Source organism: Pezoporus occidentalis, unplaced genomic scaffold (genome assembly GCF_034315485.1).
Source record: "Pezoporus occidentalis ecotype Australia unplaced genomic scaffold, CSIRO_AGI_Poc_V1 ctg39, whole genome shotgun sequence".
NCBI lineage: Eukaryota > Metazoa > Chordata > Aves > Psittaciformes > Psittacidae > Pezoporus > Pezoporus occidentalis.
This window is the reverse complement of record NW_026915713.1, coordinates 1,680,730-1,702,216: the sequence shown is the minus strand read 5'-3', so window position 1 is coordinate 1,702,216 and position 21,487 is coordinate 1,680,730. Positions and strand designations below refer to the sequence as shown.

At 38.6% G+C, this 21,487-nt stretch overlaps 1 protein-coding gene across 4 annotated transcripts in view; it reads left to right on the top strand.

The window, feature by feature from the left end:
* LOC134170704 (tRNA (guanine(10)-N2)-methyltransferase homolog) overlaps positions 1-20,726 on the top strand; it is a 45,238-nt gene extending 24,512 nt beyond the window's left edge. For all 4 annotated transcript variants that reach the window (XM_062632371.1, XM_062632368.1, XM_062632369.1 and 1 more), the window contains 9 exons: positions 1,258-1,350; positions 2,338-2,472; positions 2,569-2,725; positions 6,805-6,885; positions 7,547-7,711; positions 9,056-9,128; positions 9,865-9,996; positions 12,645-12,765; positions 20,154-20,726. In XM_062632371.1, the coding sequence (XP_062488355.1) occupies positions 1,258-1,350; positions 2,338-2,472; positions 2,569-2,725; positions 6,805-6,885; positions 7,547-7,711; positions 9,056-9,128; positions 9,865-9,996; positions 12,645-12,765; positions 20,154-20,285 (1,089 nt within the window). In that variant the 3' untranslated portion in view covers positions 20,286-20,726. The remainder of the gene's footprint in view (positions 1-1,257; positions 1,351-2,337; positions 2,473-2,568; positions 2,726-6,804; positions 6,886-7,546; positions 7,712-9,055; positions 9,129-9,864; positions 9,997-12,644; positions 12,766-20,153) is intronic.
* Positions 20,727-21,487: the final 761 nt, after the last annotated feature.

Sequence of the window (21,487 nt, the reverse complement as noted above, 5' to 3'; positions counted from 1 at the left end):
TTACTCATAGCATGTTTTGGGTTGGAAGGGACCTCAAAGATCATCTAGTTCTGCCCCCTGCCACAGGCAGGGACACCTTCTGCTAGATCAGGTTGCTCAAAGCCCTGTTCAACCTGGCCTTGGGCACTTCCAGGGATGAGGCAGCCATAACTTCTCTGGGCAACCTGTGCCAGTGCCTTGGTGCCCTCACAGAAATTAAAGAATTTCTTCCTAATATCTAAATCAATCCTCTGTCAGTTTAAAGCCATTCCCCTTTGCCCTGTCACTACATGCCCTTGTGAAAAGTCTCTCTCTAGCTCTCCTATTGGCCTGCTTTAAGCACTGGAAGCTGCTCTGAGGCCTCCCTGGAGCCTTCTCCAGGCTAAACAAGGCCAGCTGTCTCAGCCTGTCTTCATAGGAGAGGTGCTCCAGCTCTCTGATCGTCCTCTTGGACCTCGTCTGTACTTGCTCCAACAAGTTCATCTCCTTATGTTGGGGGGCCCCAGAGCTGAACCCTGAGGTGGAGTCTCACGAGAGCAGAGGGGCAAAATCACGGCCCTTGACCTGCTGGCCACAGTCTTTTTGATGCAGACCAGGATACGGTTGATTTCTGGGCTGCGAGCAGACACTGAAGCTGGCTCATGCAGAGTTTCTCATCAGCCAACACTCCCAAGCCCTTCTCCTCAGGGCTGTTCTCAATCTGTTCTCTGCCCAGCCTGTAACTGTGCCTAGAATTGTCCTGACCCAGGTGCAGGACCTTGCATTTGGCCTTATTGAGCTTCATGAGGTTTGCAATGGCCCATCTCTCAAGCATGTCAGGGTCCCTCTGGATGGCATCCCTACCCTCCAGGATATCAGCCAAACCACACAGCTTGGTGTCATCATCAAACTTGCTGAGGGTGCACTCAATCCCACTGTCACCAGCGAAGATGCTGAACAGCACCGGTCCCAATAGTGACCCCTGAGGAACACCACTTACCACCATCTCCGCTTGGACTTTGAGCTGTTGACCACAACTCTTTGAGTGTGGCTGTCCAGCCAGTTTGTTTTCCACCATGTGTGTGTCCATCCATCAAATCTATGCCTCTCCAGTTTAGAAACAAGGATTTTGTGCAGGACAGTGTCAAACACTTTGCACATGGTCAGGTAGGTGACATCAGTTGCCCTGTTCCTATCCACCAATGCCATAGTTCCATTGTAGAATTGTAGAATGACCAGATTTGTCATTAAAAATGCAATGAAGCTGTACAAATGAAAGTGTCTTTGCTTCTTTTTCAGCTTCCATATCTGCAGTCAGACTCTACTTACAAAATACATATTCATACATTTAACAAAACACTGACTCAAGCACAGAAAATAAAAAAGATAGATGTAAGTAGATGTTTAAGAATCTTTGACATTTAATTTCATCTGTTCATGTTGTTCTTAACTCCATGCTATCTGTATATTTAGTTTTTGTTTTCCTGAAGGTCTTAATGCAGTTTATGGCTTATGTCTAATAAGCTCTAAATGAGATCTTTGTGTCTGAATTAACATTGCCTCAAAATTCACTACTTTGTTTTGTTTTTTGTTTTTTTTCTCTGAACAGACCACATAAGGCATATGTAAAGACAAATACCACTGCTGATTTCAGCCCAGTGTCCTGGGAAACTAAAGCTTATTGCCCAGAGCTATAGGATTCAAGTGGCTAGTGTTAGGTGCTAGGTGTTTAGAAAATCTGTTACTTGATCTCCATCTTAGGTGTTTATTGTTGTAGAATCTGGAACAAGTGACTTAAGTTGCAGGCTGTGGGCTGATTTTCTGTTCTGTACTTATGCTCCTGTCTACACTTGTGCTCTCCTAACTATATCAGTATTTTAATTAGCCTGTTTTTCTAAATTACTGTTAGTTTTTGCTCTCCCACATTTTATTTTAGCACCTATTTAGTCTATGTACTTAATTCACTGAGACTGAAATTATCTGTATTCATAGTAGCTGCCCTTTCCTGTTTGTTCAGTTTTTGTGTGCATAAAGTAATGCTGACTGTGTAAATTGGTGTAGCTGCGCATCACTGAAATTTTAAATTCCATTCTTCATCATCACTGCAACTTGAAAATTGTATAATATGTACAGCTCATTTATTCTAAAGTTGGATTCTCTTCAGTTAATAAAAACCATAGTTCCTGATATCTAATCCTTAATCATTTGAGCTATCTTTAGTTACAAGAGAAAAGATTTTGTAAATCCAGAGAAAATTGAGAATGTATCATATTCACAACTGTGGTTTATTTTTTTCCGTTTTTATTTTTTTTTTGGGGGGTGCATCTTGAAAAGGTTTGACCCTGTTACTTTTTAATTCTGTTTTATTTTGTTGTACAGGCCCTTGAATTTCTGCCGTTCAAAGGAAAAGTAAATTTAAAGAAACCAGAACACATCTTTTGGATTTTAGAAGATTATGGAATGGACCCTAATAATGTTCCAGAGGAGCCTTTTCACCTGTATTTTGGTAGATGGGTGCGTGAGTATGCTTGCTTCAGTTCTTGCCAGCTGTTAGATGTCTGCTTATATATGTATCTAAGACCTGACAGGGATTTTTAAATGCTTCAACAGATTGCAGATGGCCAAAGAGAACTTATTGAGCCCTACAGTGTGAAAAAGAGACACTTCATTGGAAACACGAGCATGGATGCCTGCCTGTCTTTCATTATGGCAAACCATGGGAGAGTAAAACCCAATGATGTTGTATATGATCCATTTGTGGGAACAGGTATATATTTGGTTTTTTTCTACTGGTGGGAAAAACTGGGGATTGTGTTACTGTTTGCACCACACTTTTCCTGGTGCAGTGGCTTCTGGTGCTCGACTAGTAATTGAGATGATACAAAAGCAAAATGGTGATTCTAAAATTAATGTTTTGTTAACTTGAAAGGGATTTTTGGGGAAGGAGACCAACTTCAGAAAATGTAAGCAGTTTATTTTACACTTCTGATAAGTCTGTCTTCACTGTATTACTTTATGTAACATGTCTTAAAACACCACTTCGTGGTTGTCATGGACTGCTTAAGGCAACCAGGTGACCAAAAACTAGTATTTGGATAGAGTGCTCCCTGCAGCTGCTTTCAGAATGTTACAAGGAGCAGCATTTGTGGAGGTGGCTTTTTAGAGGAGTGCTGAGGGCATTTCTGAGCATATAACACAATATGGCAATAGTTAGGTTATAGCATTCAAGATAGCGATCACTTCCCTGTACCATCATGTCTGGTCTTCAGGATAATGCTCACACAAGTTACTCGCCCCCAGCTGAACTTTTCCTAGTTGAGCCGGGAGGGGGAGCTCTTATTCCACATATTACTCTCTGTGTGGCATAGACGCGCTTTTTGCCTAAGGGAAACTCAGCTATTTGTAGGTGAAATAGAAGATCTATTGTGTCAGCTCCTGCCGTATAATCATACAACTGCATATTATCTTAAGCTACTGATAGTAGTATCTCCAAAAGCATAGCAAAGGCTATGTTTCTGACCTGGATTTGCTAAACTTTGATCAAGAAGGTGACATGTGAGACACGTACAATGAAAAATACTTACATTAATAGGAAGATGAAGAGAATTTGCTGTGGAAATCACTGCAAGAGAAGTTAGGGGGAGGGAACACAACACTACAGTGTCACTAGTAGGACAAATTTATATTAGTATGTGGCTTCTTTGTACCATAGAAAACCGACCAGGGATATAATATTTTCAGAAACATGAGGCTTCTGTAACTGTATGTTTTTCTCTTAAATTCTTGTTCATTTATGACCTGTTTTTCTGCATGCACCATAATGTCTTACAAAATTTCCTCCTCTTTGTTCTTGTGTTCCTTGTAGATGGGTAGTACTCTTTGAAAGGTTGACGAAAGTCCTCTGCCTCTTTTCTAAGCAGATTGTTTCATTTTGGTATCTATGGTTTTGTATCTTTTTACAAAAATCTGCTAAACTTAAAACACAAAATTCTCTGAGAGTGTTTATTTCCTTGGAAGTGAAAATTGAGGAAAAGAAAGGAAGCGTAAATCACATTGAAGTGGTGAAGCTATAGAAATGCAAGATAAATGTTAATAAATGCAAGATAAATGTTAAGAGGTGTTTCAGTTCCGAAGGTAGCATATGCAAAATTCTCCTCAGATTGCCTAATGATTTCAGTTGCAGTTTTTGTGGGTTTACTGTATGAGACATCTGGACTATATTGGCTTGATATTTAAGTGTACTTTGGGAAGTTGGAGATACTGGGTAGTACACCATTTGTCAGTAAAGTGTATTTATAACTAAACAAGTAAACAGTAGCCTTTGCCACCTACTTTTGGTGGGTAAACCCCAGGAATTTCAGTTGTCTCTTGAGGTCCTTTAGAGGATTTTCCAGATTGTCAGTGCAACAGTGCCCTGGCACTGTAATTCTGTGAGATAGTTAAGAGTTGAGAGCGATGCAGTGAGTTTGAGCAGATGGGTTTGGAAAGAACATACATTCAGGATTTGAGGAGCATTTTGAAGATTTCTTTATTGGTGCAACTTTTAATACCTGGCTTGGCTTCTTCCTGGCTTTTATGCTGAAAAGGTTAATAGTACCAAATTAGAATGGCCTAGCAAGATGGTGCTTGCTTGTTGGAAATAAACTGTTTTTGCTGGCTGAGCCAACACAAATCTTCCACATTTGTGTAAGAGTGGGCAATTGGAATTTGTCCTTGGACTAAAAGGTGCTTTTGGCCAGGCTGGTTTAGGAGACTTGAGTCCCCTTTTTTGTAAAACAGAATTGGGCTGGCTAGGATTGGTTTTGAGTTGTAAAACAGAATTTCTATAAACTGTTTAGATATCCTTTCCTCAGTGTTGGGCAGAAGAAAACCTGGAGGTTTCTGGAAGAATAAATGATGTCTTTTACCTGAATGCTTTGTACTTTCTCCTAGACAATCTGTTCAGGATAGCTCAGTAAGCTTGTTGTTTATACCTTTGAAAGATATTTGTCCCTACTTTGCCGATTCGTGATACTGCATAATTGCAAATGACAGAAATGTTTTCTTTGACATCCTGGAGGATAGTGGTATGACCAGGGCCCCACCTGTGCTGAAGAGATGAGGGAAATAGAGTAGGATAGAAAGGTGTGAAGTTCTGTGCCACCATTATTCTGCTGATAATCACTGGGGAGACAGTGATTCACTGATTAACCCTTTGATTGCATTTCTTTTGTCCATAGTAGGGCAAAGGGCTGGCCATGTTAGAGTTTTAAGTATTCATGTACCTTCTGTGTGAGCACAATTGAGCTAGTACCACCTGAAATTTATTAAAAGCTGTAAATCCATGTTTTTGTAACTAAAACCCTTTTTTCCTCTGTGATTAAAAACATTCTTAGATGGGCAAAGTACTTTCTTCTTACTTTTTTTATAGGACTGGGTGGTATGACATACTTGAGGTCAGGGCTAGCTAAATTTGTCTTGACCCTCTGGAGGTACTGCCCATCTGTTCTGAGGGATTGCAGCCAAGAAGGGAAATGGGTGACTCCTCTGGGGTGAGTAACCTTGCTTTTCCCTGATCCATTTCACAACAAAAAGCAGAGGAATTCTTTTTGGTTTTCTCCCTTACCTTCACTTTTGGTAAAGTTCATTAGCACACTGTGTAGGAATTTTCTAGTGCCCGGGACAGGGATTTTAGCCTGTGCATGCAGGGCATGTTAGGGATTTGTCAGTGCTCAATGGGTGGCATGGAGCAATGCTGCCATTTGAGATGCCACTCCACGCTGCAGTGAAAGGGAGTCACCTGCACAGCAAGCTTGCTTGCTCAACCCTTCGTCCTTTAGCAGTCATCCCTTTTATTTTAGCAGGATTGTTTGTATCCATAAGCAGCTGACATCAGTAGTGTGGGGTTCACAGCCTTGTTCTCATTAATTCATCATGTGAACTGCATACCTCCTTATTAACAACTTGACAGCACAGCTCTTTGATAGTCTCCTGCTGTCCGTCCATTTTTTCATTTGAACGCTGTTAAAGAGACAAAATAATTTGCTCTTTACTGTGGGCTGTTCAATCATTGCCAAATTTCAAGGGGAAATCACACGAACTTTTCTAGCTTTTTGCTTTGTTTTTAATTAGGAAAGCAGATCACTATAGTAATGTTTAATAAAATAGTTTAGTTCCAGGGTGAGCATGCTGATAAATATACTGACAAAATAGGCAGCATACTCACAGAAAAATGCATCTCAATATAGTTTTCACACAGCAAAACAATCAGAGAAAACTTTTTGATGTTGCTGTTTACGCTGGAAATATTTAGAAGATTCTTGACCATTGCTTCTTACTCAGGGAGTGGCCAAAATCAACAACAGGATTGATTTTAAACAGAATTAAGGAGATGGACTTTGAGAACAGATGTGGTAGAATTGCCATTTGTTTTGTAATGATTTTTCTGACAATTTGAATTTTCTAACAATTTGAAATTTTGCTCCTTGCCGGGTAGAATTAAAAGTTTCAGTTCATGTAACGATTAAAGGATCTTACTGTCTCAAAATACAGAAAACCGTAAGCAAGCTCCTAAGAACAGTCTCCAGCAATAAGGAGTGACATAGGGCATAGCGAGATAAGGAAGATAGGTATAGCAGACAAGGGACTTAGTGTTATTAAGTGCTATTAGCTCTGGTTATAGTTGCATCGTGATTCTAAGTGGTTGGTAGTTTTAGTTTGATATTTTTTTTTCTTTTTCTTTTTTTTTTTGTTGGGTGTAGTGTGCTGCTACTGGTGTAAACTCCTGAAGTTCCCGAGAAAAAAGTCCTAGCACAGGTAACATTTATGGCAGCAGTTTATATTTTTCTCCTATTCTCCTCTTTATAGGTGGCCTTCTAATCTCCTCAGCACACTTTGGAGCATATGTTTGTGGTACCGATATAGATTACAATACAATCCATGGATTAGGTATGTTGCATATTTCTAAGCCACAGAAATCTTACTCTCTGGAATTTAAGAATACTGATGGTAGCGGATAATACTTAGTGGATTTTAAAGCAACATCAATTTCACAGGATTTATTTGGTCATGGTTATTTTTATTAACTAATTTACATGTATCCTAGTTAAGCTGCTCTCTTACTTAATCAGGAAAGATTTAATAAAAGGAATAATAAAAACCAAAACAAGGTTCCAAGTAGTAGTTACAACAGCTGTGTGCTTTCTTAGTCTGTGATGGGGGAAACTTCTATTCTAACCCAGGAAGATTAATCCCATTCTTACTTCTCTGAAAGACTCCAGTGCGAATTGTATCTGAGTCATTAGACACAATTATGACTGATGTATAGTGAGAACATCATACAAACTAGCATTATTATAAATACATTTTTAGATACCCTGTGCAGATGGTGCTGTACAATTTGTCATGTATTTTCATTATTCCTTGTTACTTGTGAAGTTTATCACAAGTATTTGTGACAGTGAGTAGAATAAGTCAGGAGGTAAACCCTGGTTTTGAATGTTACAGTTACTTTCCTTTAAATTGAATCAGAGTTTCTGAAAGCGTTTCCTATAAAATAGTTTGTTGTTGAGTATGGGTTTTTTTCAGTTCCATGTGCTTCTCCCCTCAGGCAAAGCAACCAGAAAGAACCAGAAATGGAGAGGGCCAGATGAAAATATCAGAGCTAATCTCCGACAGTATGGTTTAGAGAAATATTACCTCGATGCACTAGTTTCTGATTCTTCAAGACCAATATGGCGAAAAGGGATGCTGTTCGATGCAATCATTACAGATCGTAAGCTTGTACTGCTTTTTGTTGCCTGATAACAGTGACTAAAAGATTATTGCCTATGTACTTTGAATTAATGTGTTGATGAGTGCTCAGCCCTGCAGTTTTCATATTGTGAAAGTTGACTGTTGAGAGCAGCACTGTGGAAATCTGCATTTGACATCTCTGCATTTATTTTAAGGATAGTTACAGATGTGTAACAAAGTTGGCTATAATACTTTCTTCTATGGACAGCATATTATATTTGCCACTAGAAATCAATATGGTTGAAAATCATCCTTCAAGGAAGTCTCATTCAGTAAAGGCATAACTTTACTGAGGCACAGAGACTTGTTAACAGGATGATCCGTGTTGCTGTTAAGATTTGAATTGCAGCACACTGGAATCGGCCATGCAGCTCTGATGGACTTCTGGAGACTTAAATGCTTATTGGAATGTTTCCAAGAAGAAAGTTTTAGTGCATGTCTGATACACGTAACTACTAGGCACACTAGCAGTTTGAAAGGATCCTTCACTCTTTCAGAAATCTTTTGTACTTAACTCCATTTGTTATGCGTGAGAGGGAGTAGAGGCTAAGAGAATAAATAAAAGACCTTGATACATCAATTCTGATCTCTGGTGCTGGCTGTTATGATGACACATTCATATTAATGAGAATATAGGGAGTGCAGCTTTGTGGGTTGCCTGCTAATTTTTATTTGGCAATAAGGCAATGTAGAATATTAATACGACTTAGAACTAAGTTTGTGAATTGTGTCACAACTTCTTCATTTGCAAAATGGTTATATTGGTGCTTCCATGATGCTGACAAAAGACTCGCACAACCAGATGTGTTCAACATGAAGTATATTATGCTATTGGAAATGTGTAAAAATGCAAAAGAAAAAGCCATCTCTGGCTTTTATTACCTGTCTTACCATTTCTGTAATGTGGTGGAAAGAAATTCCAATATATATAATTTCATTTTGAAAAATATATAGCTAAGTGCTACAGGGGAGATGTTTGTGTCTGTCAAAAAAAGATGAGATTGTTAGTCACATATTGCAAAAGTAAGGAATATCTTTTAATGAACAAAACAGGAAAGCATTGTCCTATGTAGAGCAGTAAACACCTAGGCTGCTAGAAGTGCCTTACAGCTGAAGGGCTTTCTTTGAAACAGTTTTAAAGTAACCTTTTTGAGCAAGGAACTTCTAATAGATCTTGAGGAAATTACCATGACCGACTTCTACTTTGTAAGAGCTTTTGTATAAGTCACAGTTTGTGCACTGTTGTGTATGTCTAATGTAACTGTATGTTATTTGAACAAAGAGTGAGGTTCTCATCTCTGCATTGTGTGTTTGCTTTGTATAGCACCATATGGTATCAGAGAAGCTACTCGCAGAACGGGTTCACAAAAGGAAACAGTTAAGACAGCTGAAAGAAGGTAGGTGAGCTGTCTTATCTGTTGTAGAATATAAATGTCTTCGTGGAAAGGCAGTCACAATTTTAGAATCTTTATTATTTCTTGCTTGCCCATCAGCAGTTAAAAAAAAAAAGGTAGTAATAATAAATAAAGAACAAAAGCTCATTCTGCTCTGTTTGCAAAATTAGCATGTCACTTCCTGAAATCCTCTTGGTTTTGTTCTCCCTGCTTATCATTTGCTTGTGTTCAGATTCCAAATCCCGTTTCTCTTTGAGCCATAATTGCCTTGTGTTTCCTATTCTTAAAGTTCTCTTCAGTCTATGCACAATGCAAAATCAGGCTAAAATAGAATAACTCCATTTTTTTATTTTTTATTTTACCTTAGCCTTCTTTCTTGGATTTCCACAGCTCCTTTCTCTTCAGAGATAACATATGGCTTCTCCGCTGCCTGGCCTTCCTTGTCTACTGTCTTTTACTCTAAATTGCCCTTAAGAAAGGGGCTGTACAAAATAACTATTCCCAGTGTGCTTATGAGTCTTTGATTTCCATGAGCACTAAAGACGATAGTATAAAGACCCAGTAGGGAATTTGGGAAGTTGTATTCCTCATATTAGAAGCTGTATAGAAGTTGTACTCCTGTAGTTTTGCAAATCACAGTGCTATTCTGTGTAGTTTTTTTGGGTTTGGGTTTTTTTAATTAAAAATGTAGGTTTTACCTGAGCTTTTATGTTTACACTTGTAAAATTTTTTTGTTTAGCGCAGAAAATCACCTCTTCGTTTCATCCAGTTATCATCTGAGTGACATCTTTTTTGACCTATTGAAGTTTGCGGCAGAGTATTTGGTGATGGGAGGAAGATTAGTTTACTGGCTGCCGATATACAGGCCTGAGTATGTATTCTTATTTCTGGTATGTAGAACCATAGAATTATAGAATGGTTTTGGTTGGAAGAGATCTTAAAGCTCATCTAGTTACAATGACCCTGCCATGGGCAGGGACACCTTCCACTAGACGGTTGCTCCAAGCCTGTCCAACCTGGCCTTGAACACTGCCAGGGATGGAGCAGCCACAGCTTCTCTGGGCAACCTGTTCCAGTATCTCACCACCTTCACAGTGAAGAATTTCTTTCTAATATCCAATCTAAATCTCTTTCAGTTTAAAGCCATTGTCCCTTGTCCTATCTTCACATGGCCTTGTAAAAAGCCTCTTTCCAGCTTTCTTGTAGGCCCCTTTAAGTCTTCTCACTGTGCTTTCTTTTGGGGCATAGTGCAGCTGGAACTTCCACAGTACTAGCACTTAAAAGAAGTGCTCAGACTTCATATTTTACAGTTTCATATAAGGGAAAGCAGATTTTTAAATAAGGTTTTTAAATGGAGATAATTCCTTACTATTACCAAAAAGAAAAAGCCTTCACCTGTCCTTGCAAATGCATGTCTAATGGGTTGAGGTTTAAACTTCAAAAATTAGTTTCAAGGTGCAGATAGATTTCTAAGATAGTAGCAAGGCTGTTATTAATATGTGTTTCTAGTAGAGTAGTTGATAGAGATGCATGACAAGGTCCTTTAAGAGAACATTCTTGGCTCTGGGGCTTGTCAGTAATAATTTGTCTTTCTTCTGAGAAATCAAAAGCCAAGTGACCAAGAGAATGGCAGTGAGAGGCAAGAAGCACAGGGGAGCAGCCCTGTTAAGGATGAGAGAGGCCAGCAGATGCTGTCTGCTCAGTAGTGCGGCCTGAAATTAAAACCGGGTTTAAAAAGGGATACATCTGTTTGCATACCTTACTTCAGCATCTCTTATCTAAGGTTTGGGGGAGGGGGGGGGATTGTGGTTTTATTTTTTCCAAAAACTGTTTCACAGTAAAGTGAGAAGTTAATACACAGTAGCTGTTTCTAAGGTGTAGATGTGCTCTGAAGGTAGCTTATGTGATGTCATGTGTTTTTATGTGCAGTCATACTATACTTACAAGGTGGTTGTTGTCCCTGGTTTCACCATGGAAATGTCTTGTGGCAGCCCTACATGTAATTATCACATGCAGTTTTGAAAATTTGGAAGTCAAAAGTATATGCTTCCCTAACAGAAGAATGCAGTAGCTTGCATTTTTTTTAGTGATAGAATTGGTATCATAAGCTTTTTATCTTGTAAGAATATTCACAAACAAAACAGTGAATGCCATTAACAGTATTATAGCTAATTGTTTCAAATGTCTGGCTGTATCTGCTTAACTCTGACTGAACATGTGTGGTTGTGAGTTCTTAGATTGCCATGTCAATAACCTTTGTTCAGAATTACTGAGTTTATTCTCAAAGTAGCAGAGTTTGTCAAAATACCGGAGCTTTTTATCTGCTCATTGAACATGGGTAAGAGGATGCTTCCTCAGTACAGCAGTATAAAGGTTTAACTTTCGAGAACTAGGAACTGCGTGTTCTGGTTCTACTTTAGTTGCTGTTTTGGGGAGGTCAGCTCTCTGAAGCTCTAGTTGGGTTGCCTCTTAAAAAGTGAATTTGTACATACAACTGAAATACTGAAGTCCCTATATTTGCACAGAATGTTAGTATAGTCACTTTAATTTCAGCTGTCATGATGAACATGGGAACAAACATCAGGTACTTGGGGGGGAAGGCAAGATACTGTCTACTAATATGTAGCGTTATCAGATATTATTTGGCAACACCTGCCATCAGATTCATGTGTTATTTGAGATCTTGTATATTACCTTAAATTAAAAACAAAGTTACTATATTTCTTACTTGACAATGTTCTGAGTTTTACCTGAAAGAATGTAGAAATATATGCATTGATGCTAACAGACAAGGCTTTTTAACAAAGCGATAATGATCTCTCCCTCTGTAAGATAGCATCTCACTCCAGTTTACTCTTTCAATCTGACATTGAAATCATTGTTGAGTCTAAATTCTTTTAATTCCTTTGCAGTCAGGCTTTTATGTGGTCATGAAGAGAAACTTTTTACGATGTTGTGGCAGTTGCCTGCCTTTGTACGAGAAAGAGGCAGTTTGGTGGGTAATAGATGCATCAAAAGTCTTGTCTAACAGAAAAAAACAAGTTGAGAATTAATTTGATTCTCCTTTGTCAAAAGCATGTTCTGATTTCACCTAGCAGAAGTAGTGACTTGATTACATACATGAGAAGTAACTGAAAGGTTGTTTTGAGATATGCAAATTTGGGAACAAAGCAAAGAAGTAGTACTGCTTGGGGTTTTTCCTAATTTCAAGTCTGTATTTGGTATTGTCTCTCTTGTTCAACACCTCACTGTTATCCTTAAGAAATGCCAGAAATGTAGAATATGTGGGGGGGATTCTCTGTACTGCGAGGTTTTAATTTTTTCTACGCGTTTGTCACAAAATGGGATTTATGATGTAAAAACTCTCGATCACCAATACCTGAGTTTCTTTAATCAGATTAAAATGTATATCAACTTTCTAGTGTAAGCCATTTTGTGAAGAATCTGTATGAATTTTGTTTCACATGCAAGACTTCCAGCTCATGAGCTTACAGCTCTATGAATGTTTATTTCTTCCAGATATACAGAAGAGATCATTCCTCGCCACCCATGCCTGAAACTTATTAGCAACTGTGAGCAGATGCTTTCCAGCCATACATCAAGGCGCCTGATAACTATGGAAAAGGTGAAAGAATTTAAGGTAAGTTTGAATTCTTGATTATATCCTATAAAATAGGAGCTATTGCATTCAGGAAAAGGTCATACTGTTCAGCATTTGATCCTTATTTCTATCATACTTGAGTGTTTGATGATGAGAGCGCATTTATAAAATTGCCACACATTTCTTGGGACTGTTTTAGTTTTGGTCTTTTCCTTTTTCTCCTCATTTTTTTATAAACTTTTCATCCTGAGCAGGCTGCTTTATATTATAAAAATTTCCAAACTTAGTTACTTGTGAAAGTTGCATATGCTTTGCTTGGAAAACTGAGGTCTGTGAACCCCATTCACAGAGTGACATAAGTACAGAAAGGCATCGGCTTTTTTTTGTTTGTCTGTTTTGGGACACACTAAGTACCTCTCCTAAGGTGCTTATTCCTTGAGGATCAGGGAATATTTCATTCAGGTCTTCTTCCATTCTTGCTGCTTCTGTCGCCTCATACTGTTAAAAGAGATACTAAACAAAGGTGAAGCAAATTCCTAATGAAAACACATGCAGGCAGCGAACAAGTGTTTTTAGTATATTCCTTGTCAGTTGGAAGAGCTATTTTTAATGACAGGAAATGGTCAGGCTGCTGTGTCTGCATGGTGCTTGCACTAGTAACACAGCAGGGTTTCAGTGCTGCATTCATATTGTTAATGGTGACTGAGATTCTCAAGCGGCACCTGTTTTTTTTAAATGCTGTGTGGAGTTCAGAGCCAGAGCTGCCAACTTCACCAGTAGCAAACCAAGAGGGTAAGTTATGAAAGTTTTTGACATGTGTGTCTCAGGGTGTTTGTAGGAATTTTCTGCAGGAGTTTTATTACTGCCAGGGCTGTAGGATAACATGTTCTGATATAAAAAATATATCCACCCTTCTGCAAATAGACTTTCATCATTTGTTATTCTTGTTTTGTGCATCACCTGTTCTCCAGTACATGCTTTGACAGGTTTATGTCTGGAAGTGTTTAGCTCTGAACACCTGAGTCTTGTTGGCAGGCTTACTGCTTAGATAAAGCTGTGCAGGTGCTTACACTCGGGACTCCAGATGTCTTTTAAATAATTTAAAGATACCAGGACCCATGCGCAGTTTCTGATGATGCAGAACTTGTCTAAATAACAATATACATATTGACTCCTTAGCTAGCGTGGGCTGGTTTAGGGTCTTCTTGTTTAACTATCCAGGATTTCCCTGCTGAGTGTCCCTTATCTGGAATATTTTTTCCTGTCTTAATAACCTGAGCAATCTTTGAATTGGATACTTCTGACTCCCCAGATATGACTGTAAAATTCAGTAGTTGGGTCTTTATTTGGTTTTCTTTTTCCCCCCAGTCAAAAAGTGAATATTTATGAATATACAAGCATTTGCATTTCCAGACAGTTCCTGTGTGCTTTACTAGAGTGGTTTGTAACAGGCACTCTCAAATGCCTCTTAATTCAGCTTAATGTAGTACTTGCAAGTGGCTAAGAAGTTCTACAAATTGTGTAGTCTCATTATGCAGTCCTTTGGTTTCCCCAGTGATGCCACCAATAATGAATTGCAGATTTCACAGCAAATTCAATTCCACTGTTAACACCCTAAACTCTTAACTAGAGATGAATTTAATTAGTTACTAAATGTGAAATTGGTGGTGCAATTTGCTTGTGCTTGCAATATAAAGGAGACCAGAGTGTATGTAAAAAGTGAGTATGTCTAGTTGAAGTATTGATCTATCCTAATTCATCATAAGCATGAAGATCATAAAAGTTGGATTAAAAACCTTGCAAAAGGTGGTATATAAGTCACTGTCTTGTGAGCATCCAGTCTGTTCTCCTTAAGTTTACGATGAAATCACACCAACTGGAAGGAGATTTCTTACTGAACACAGTGTTGATATGAATAGACTTTTCCAAAGTGGACAGTCTGAGCAGAAGAGTTGTTTGTTTTTTAACATTTAAGGCTCTTCTTTGGATAGCCATGGTGGTCATTAGTAACTCCCCTCCTCACCAGTCTTAAATTATAGTCATAATAATAGAAGTGAATGCAGTACCTAGCTAGTGACTTTTAGTATTCTAAAACTCAGAAGGCAGAAGACTTGGAGAAGTGAAGACCTGGAGTGTGGAGCAGGAGAGGAACAAAACAGAAGTGATACGAGGTGAGAGCTTACTAGCCTAATGTATTACTTCTTTCTATGGACATTATTGTCCCTTCTGGTATTAAATGGGTATGGATTGCCCCAGTATTCCTCTAAACCTGAAATTAAACTTTCTGATTGATACTATAGCTGGCAAGACTGTGTGTGAGGCTGCCGTCATTGAACTGTGAAGGGAGGCTTTTTTTAAGCAGTAAAAACACCCGTTCAGCTCTCCAAAGACTGTAGGCATTCCTATGTAAGAACTGAAATAAAGTGGTAGCAGAAGTTTGGGAAGCTGTTGGCCGAGTAGATACTGCTTCAGGTCAGAGGAGGTTTGAACCAGTACTTACAGCCCGAATCAAATAAAAGCATACCTTCCATTGTGCCAGTTTATTTTTCAAAAGCCTTAAAAATACAATTGTGTAAGGCTGAAAGGTTTCAGTCTATGCCACCTAGATTTGAACTGGCATGATTATTTTTTATTTAAATGTCAAATTTAAGTAAGTGGTTTATCAGTGGGAAAAGTGGACTATAGAAACCTACAGCACTACTTACCATGAGGGTTCTTGGGAATCTGTCAGCCAACTGTTTTCAGAAGGGGTGAACTTATTAACAATGTTTACCTGTAGGGTTGTTTGGTGTTTCCTTTAATTTCCATCAGTCTGTCTGCCTTTGTTTTCTGAGGCTTGTTGATTTCCCCATGTTGAATTATTACAGCTATTGCTGAATTATTTGTTTCATTCCTCTGCTGGCTGTCTTACAGAAATACATGGAATCTGTGTGGCTGGTGAATGCAACCTGGTTCTGAAGTTTCTAATCTGGACTTCAAAAAAAAAAAAGGCAGGAGAGGTCGTTAATTGACAAGGACTAAGAGGGCCACCTAGAAATTATGCAGCAAGGTGAAACAGAATTTGACTGATGGATGAGCTCTGAGCATATGAAAGCCTATGAAAGGACTCTAGAGCATCAGACATAGAAATCCACCATACTGAATGGGTCCAACATTTCTTGTCACATGGTCACTTGTTAATGGCGTAGAATTTTTCCTGCTGAATTTAGCAGTGTCTGTTCCTGGGTATGACCCTGTTGTCCCTGATTTGGAAACTGCTCTGTACTGTTTATAGCTGTATAACGTTAGTACAAGTGGTTTCTATAGCTACTGTCCAGCACCAGATGTAGGGTGGTAGGAAGCTGTCATAAGGCTAAGAAGATTTCTAGGTTTTTTAAAACAAAATCTGAATTTGGGTAATTGCCCTGTGGCTGAACTGTGTCATGCTAGATTCATACAAACCTTTACAGTATCACTTAGTATCTGCCAAGATCTAAGGAGGAATAAAGCTTGCTTGTTATCTTTAAGCTTCCTCCTCTTTCTTCCAACTCCTTTATTATTTATTGGAAATATGTCACACCTTTTTTAGTGTTGCCGTTAGAGCAAGTAAGTGTTGAGTTGAAAACTCGTTAGCTAGAAGCAGTTTGGTAGCATGCACTTTGACAAGAGCCTTGTTGGTTTTCAGTTGTCGCAGAAGTCGTCATAAAACATTTCAGAGCAAAAGTTTAACATGATAACTGTTGTTAGCAATTAGCCTGCTGTTTTGAGAACTTAAATTATTCAGAGTGAGAACCAAAGATGACAATAAAGAATCACCAGCAGTTAACAAATTACTTCAGTTCTTCTGACTTTTGCAAAGAAAGGAAGAAGTCTTTGTCATCTTGGTAGTGCTGTCAGACTAGGGAAGGAGCTGCCCTAATGTCAAGCAGGGTGATCATTGCTGATCAGACTTGGAAATGAATTCTTGGGAAGTTTCACTGTTTTCTGTTGAATAACCAATTGGAAACTTCATGCTTTGAAAACTATGTACAGTTATTTCAAAGGAAATAAGTGGAAAAAGATGCTACTCGTCTCTACATTCAGCTGTGTATCACAAGCAGTACTGACACTGCCACCCTCCACAAGAGATCTTCTCTTACTGTAAAATGTTCCTGTCAGATATTTAGAATGCATATTCTACCAACTTACACTATGCAAACTAAGGATTTTTGACTGGCTTCCCTATTGAAATGACATGGTGCCTGATGGCCGGGCAAATTATAGTGTAAATAGTCACAACAAATTGTTTCATGAAGTTTATTTTTTGACAAGTTCTTATCTATGTAGAGTTAAATTCATCTTATCCCTGGTGTTCAAATTGTAACCATTCAGCTTCCTGTGTAGGTATCAAATACCCTAAGTTAGATTTTATAGAATCACAGAATAGTTAGGGTTGGAAAGGACCTTAAGATCATCAGTTCCAGCCCCCCTGCCATGGGCAGGGACACCTCACACTAAACCATATCACCCAAGGCCTCCTCCAGCCTGGTCTTGAACACTGCCAGGGATGGAGCATTCACAACCTCCCTGGGCACCCTATTCCAGTGCCTCACCACCCTAGCAGGAAAGAATTTCCTCTTTATATCCAGTCTAAACTTCCCCTGTTTAAGTTTTAACCTGTTACCCCTTGTCGTATCACTACAGTCCCTAATGAAGAGTCCCTCCCCAGCATCCTTGTAGGCCCCCTTCAGATACTGGAAGGCTGCTATGAGGTCTCCACGCAGCCTTCTCTTCTCCAGGCTGAACAGCCCCAGCTTCCTCAGCCTGGAACAATTCCAAAATTGTTAGTCTCTGAAATACAAGAATTCCTATTACTTTGATCAGTTCTCTATGGGCAATGAATATTGCCCGTAAGACTGTTTTGACTAGTAAATGTCAACAGTGAGTGGCATCTCCAGGTAGTTTGGGATTTCTTACTTTGTTTTCTCTTTTTTTGAGAAGTAATTCCCAATTTGTTATTTTTCTTTAAAGCAATGCCATCTTTTTGTTGGGCAATCAAGTCTGTACAGGGGAGAGGTAGGGAAAAGGAGCTCTCACAGTGGAATTGCTGTGATGTGGGCCAGGAGCTTCCTTCGTAAGCTCTTCCATGAAGTCCATGTCTGACTGCAGATCTCTTCTCATCTAGTGAACAGTGATTTGCATAGCTTTGATGAGGCCTGGATTTACAAAATGGATTTTGCTGTATAGTGATGCACCAAACCTGCTTCCATTTGATGAATGCAGATGCTCCTCTTACAGCTGTGTTTAGCTTAAAGTTTGTTCTCTCACATACTATATCCTCTCTTTGCCCTAACCAGCCTGGGGGCAGAGGGGATGATTCCTTTCTTCCTTACTCCCTTCACCTTGAATCATCATTTTATTACTTAAGGAATCAAGATGAATGGTGTACAGATGTGTGACCTCTTAGATGTTGTGGGATTAATTTTTATGTTAAAATACTGTTGACCCATACATATATCATTATCCTTCAGAGTGAAATATCCCATCCATTTCTCAAAACAAATTATGTAGAATTATTGTTAAAAGACATCCCAAAGGTATAAAGTTATGTGTTTAGGTCAAAGAAGGATTTCTGACCTGCAGATTTAGGGGAATAAGAAGTGCTCTTTTCCTCCAAGTGGTCCTGTATAAGAGACTTGGAGAAGTGGGTGCTGGCTCTGAAAGGAGTGTGTCTTAAATCCTGCTTGTTTCCTGTCTGTCTGTAGTATTCTTCCTCCCAGGCTCCCCATGGACATGTTAAAAGTATGTCTTGGAGATGGCCGTCTCTCAGAGGTGACCAAAAGACCTCAGATAGTGCTGTGTCTGCAGTGGGTTTACTGAGGTAATTTTCCAACAGTGCAGTATTTAAATAGAACTAATTTGCTGCTACAGGTGTACATGCTTGGCATGTTACGTATCCAATGGCATTTAACATTTAGCAGGTTAATTTAAGTCGGTGGCATGCTTAAATTATCTGCTAGGGTGGCAGATGAGAACTGCTTCAGAAGAATATATCATTGTGTCCAGAAGAGGGCACTTTTGTACATGTGCGCAGACGTCTTGCTGTGTTGAAAAACCTTTTGTTTCACTCCTTTAGAATGTGAATTAGTATATCCAGAGCAAGATGGGATGTTGATCTTGCTAGGTATAAGACTGGAAAGGCTACAAAAGAGCTAAAGGGGAAGATGAGGATTTAGTTCATCCTTGCATAGTAATACTTTTGTAGTATGAAAATATTGACTTAAATGTACTACCATGTTCCTACTACTTATGCTAAAGCATTCCACAGTAACCTTGTTTTCAGACATGAACAGATAACTCTGAAACATTTAGTGGAATGGAGGTTTAATTTTCTCGTACGCTTGTTTTTATTTTCTCTTTGCACAGCTCAGTTGTCCTGTGTGAGGCTGCTTATCTCAGTTCCATCTTGCTATTGAACATAATAAACTGACATCAACCATAAGTGTAAAACTGTTTTTAAAAGTTGCCATTGGTTTTCATTAGCACTCAGATTAAAGTATGATGTGTTGTTTATCTTACAGTATTGATAACATTAGTTGGCAAGTATCTTAATTGTATAAAGCCACTACATGAACTAGATTTTTGTATATATAACATTCCTGGCTGATGTCAAATAGATATTATGGGTATTATGTGTACGGATTTAGTGTGTCAACTTTAACTTTCCAAAGTACATGAATGCTGAACAAGAAAAAATTTTCTGGTTGTGCTTCAGTAACTGTAGGAACTCCTTTTAGTCACCTGTGTTCCGTTTGTTTCTGCCTTCCACAAACCTTTGAGTGATTGAATTATCCAGATGGTATGTTTTTCTGGAAACTTATCCCTATATTTTTCTTCATAAAAAGTCTGCATGGCAGAGTACCTCTGCTCTCATTCATTCATCCAAAGAGTGGGTCCTGGTGATGTCAGATGAGATATTTCCAGTGATGCAGCGCTGTTAAAACTTCAGCTGCTTGGTATAGAACACTTGCATCATTTTGCTGTGCAGGGTAGAATAATGAAAATTTGAATGAGTACATAGAGTCCCAAAATAACCAGTAAAAAAACCTTTATCTGCTTACAGCTTATATTTGAGCAGTGTCAAATGAGTATTCATTGCGTATGGATTTTCACTTCTGTTAGATTTTAAGACTTTGCAGGAGAATGTATGTGTTCTTGTTAGTCCTAGTAGAAGTCTTAGCATTGTAATATTTTTAACCAATCGAGTGACTTAAACGTTTGCCATTGAATTGTTAAAAAAAAAAACAAAACCCACAAAAAACCCAAACCAAAACAAATGAAAAAAAACAACCAAAAACCAGCTTTGTTCTTGATTGTATTTGGTTGACGAAGACTGGAGGAAAACCAGTGGCAATACATGCTGAACGTACTACCTTAAAATCTAATGCTTGTGTTTTGATACCATGCAGGATCAAGATCAGAATTCTTACTTGTTGGATGGACAATATATGCCATACAGGGGACACAATTCTTTCCGTGAGAAGTATTTCAGTGGTGTGACAAAGAGGATTGCCAAGGAAGAAAAAGACAATCAGAAGTAAAATATAATATAAACAGATTAAAAAATGAGGAAAGAATGAAGGTCGTGTTTCTTGGTAAGGACATCTGGATATGAACATTCATTCGGATACTTCAGAAAAATAAACATTTTAAAACAAGATGAAACCCACAACACAGGTTGAGAGCAGTTCTTTTTAATTAGCTTTGTTTATAGCAGATTTTATTGTACAAGTTTTTTGAGTCTTATTTAATTTATATTTGTACTTTCAAGTACTAATGATGATTGACTAAAACCATTATTACTGTTCTTTCACCATTAATGTTTACAAAAAAGTAGTAGTATTATTTGGCTTCTTAAACTGTAAACATCTGGCTGTTTCAGCCACACGTGGTGGTGATTAACGATTGCTTATTAAGATGATCATTTTCATTTGTTTTGCTTTTTTGTACATGGTATACAATAAACCAAAAGATTGTTGTGAGTTTTTCTTAGTTGTTGCATGCAGTAACTGCTCGTATGAATTCCAGTTGCCCTGGCTGAAGCCAGAAGTGTTTAAAACAAACAAAAACCACAAAGAAACAAATGTGTGCACATGTGCCCACACACCTCCCCCCCAAAAAAAAGCCTCTGTGACCTGACAAACTTTGGAGAGCCTGTTAAACCCTGTGAAGGCTGTCCACATCTGAAGCTCATCTGTACCTTGGATTTGCTTTTGCATTCCTAAACCTTGACTCTTGGTCAAGCCCACTGTCTGCAATTTTTGGTTCAGAAATTGATAGTTAAAGCAGTAACAACAACAGCATAAAATCAGTAATGCTTCCCTAATGGTATTAAGCCTAATCAAAGCTTTGAAATTGGAACTGTATTTGTTAAAGGGCAAACTTTGCTGAATCCACACCATGTCCATCATGAAAATATCTCATTTGAAAATCACTAAGCACATTAATTCAGGATGTTAATGGCTCTTCTTATTTTGGTGGTCAGGTATGGTCAAATATTCTTCAGCAGGGCGTTGGTGAATTTATCTGCGTGCTCTAGCCAGAGGAAGCCTTGCTTCTCAACTTGCTGCAAGTCACTAACTATGGTCATGTTACAGTCTTGGTACATTATGATCTTTAAGTGCCTCTCAAGCACGAGTCATTCTGTGTATCTGATTGAGTTCATTAACTCAATTTGCTCTTCTGTGCGTTGTCCTCAGCTGCAGCAGGGAGAGCTCACATGCTCAATGACAACTTTGACCTT